General features: G+C 39.3%; 1 protein-coding gene across 1 annotated transcript; it reads left to right on the top strand.

Annotated features, from left to right (window-relative positions):
* Positions 1-98: 98 nt before the first annotated feature.
* Positions 99-535, top strand: JH06_5860 (hypothetical protein; the record flags this gene model as incomplete). Its single annotated transcript, XM_014669115.1, has 1 exon — positions 99-535. A coding segment is annotated over one exon (437 nt), but the record flags the coding sequence as incomplete, so codon positions are not given.

A 535-nucleotide genomic window follows, 5' to 3' on the forward strand; every position in this document is an offset into this window, starting at 1 on the left:
CTACTGGAGTATTTGGAGTTGAAGACTGTTCTACTGTTGTTGATTCTTATTCTTCTATCAGTTCAACTAGACTGGTATCTGGTACTCTTTCTGAAATCATGGATCTTGATCCTTACACTTATGCTCAGTTACCCAATGACATTGGAACCTATATTGAATGGACTGTTGAGAATCTGGTTGGAAGCAAATGGAACTCATTCAACATAATTAATTATGATGATATCCCTTCTTGTAATTTCACTATCAATGGATATTATCATCCCAACAATACTGCTGAGACACCTATCACTGTTCTGGCTGCTGAGAACACGACAATTACTTCTCGAACAAAGCCTCAAATCCCTGTGCCTATCTCAATGTCCATGTTAAGAGAGTATCGGTGGGAGATTACCAAACCTGGTAGTAGTTATGTCTTATCAATGGCTTCGATTCATACGGCTTATTGTAAGCCTGTGGGAGCAATATGTGCTGGAGAAGGAGCATATCCTTCTGTGAATGAAGGTCAGATGTCTGTGAAGAATTGTGGATATGGATA

The sequence above is a fragment of the Blastocystis sp. subtype 4 genome, assembly GCF_000743755.1.
Source record: "Blastocystis sp. subtype 4 strain WR1 chromosome Unknown seqid_1254, whole genome shotgun sequence".
Lineage (NCBI taxonomy): Eukaryota > Bigyra > Opalinata > Blastocystidae > Blastocystis > Blastocystis sp. subtype 4.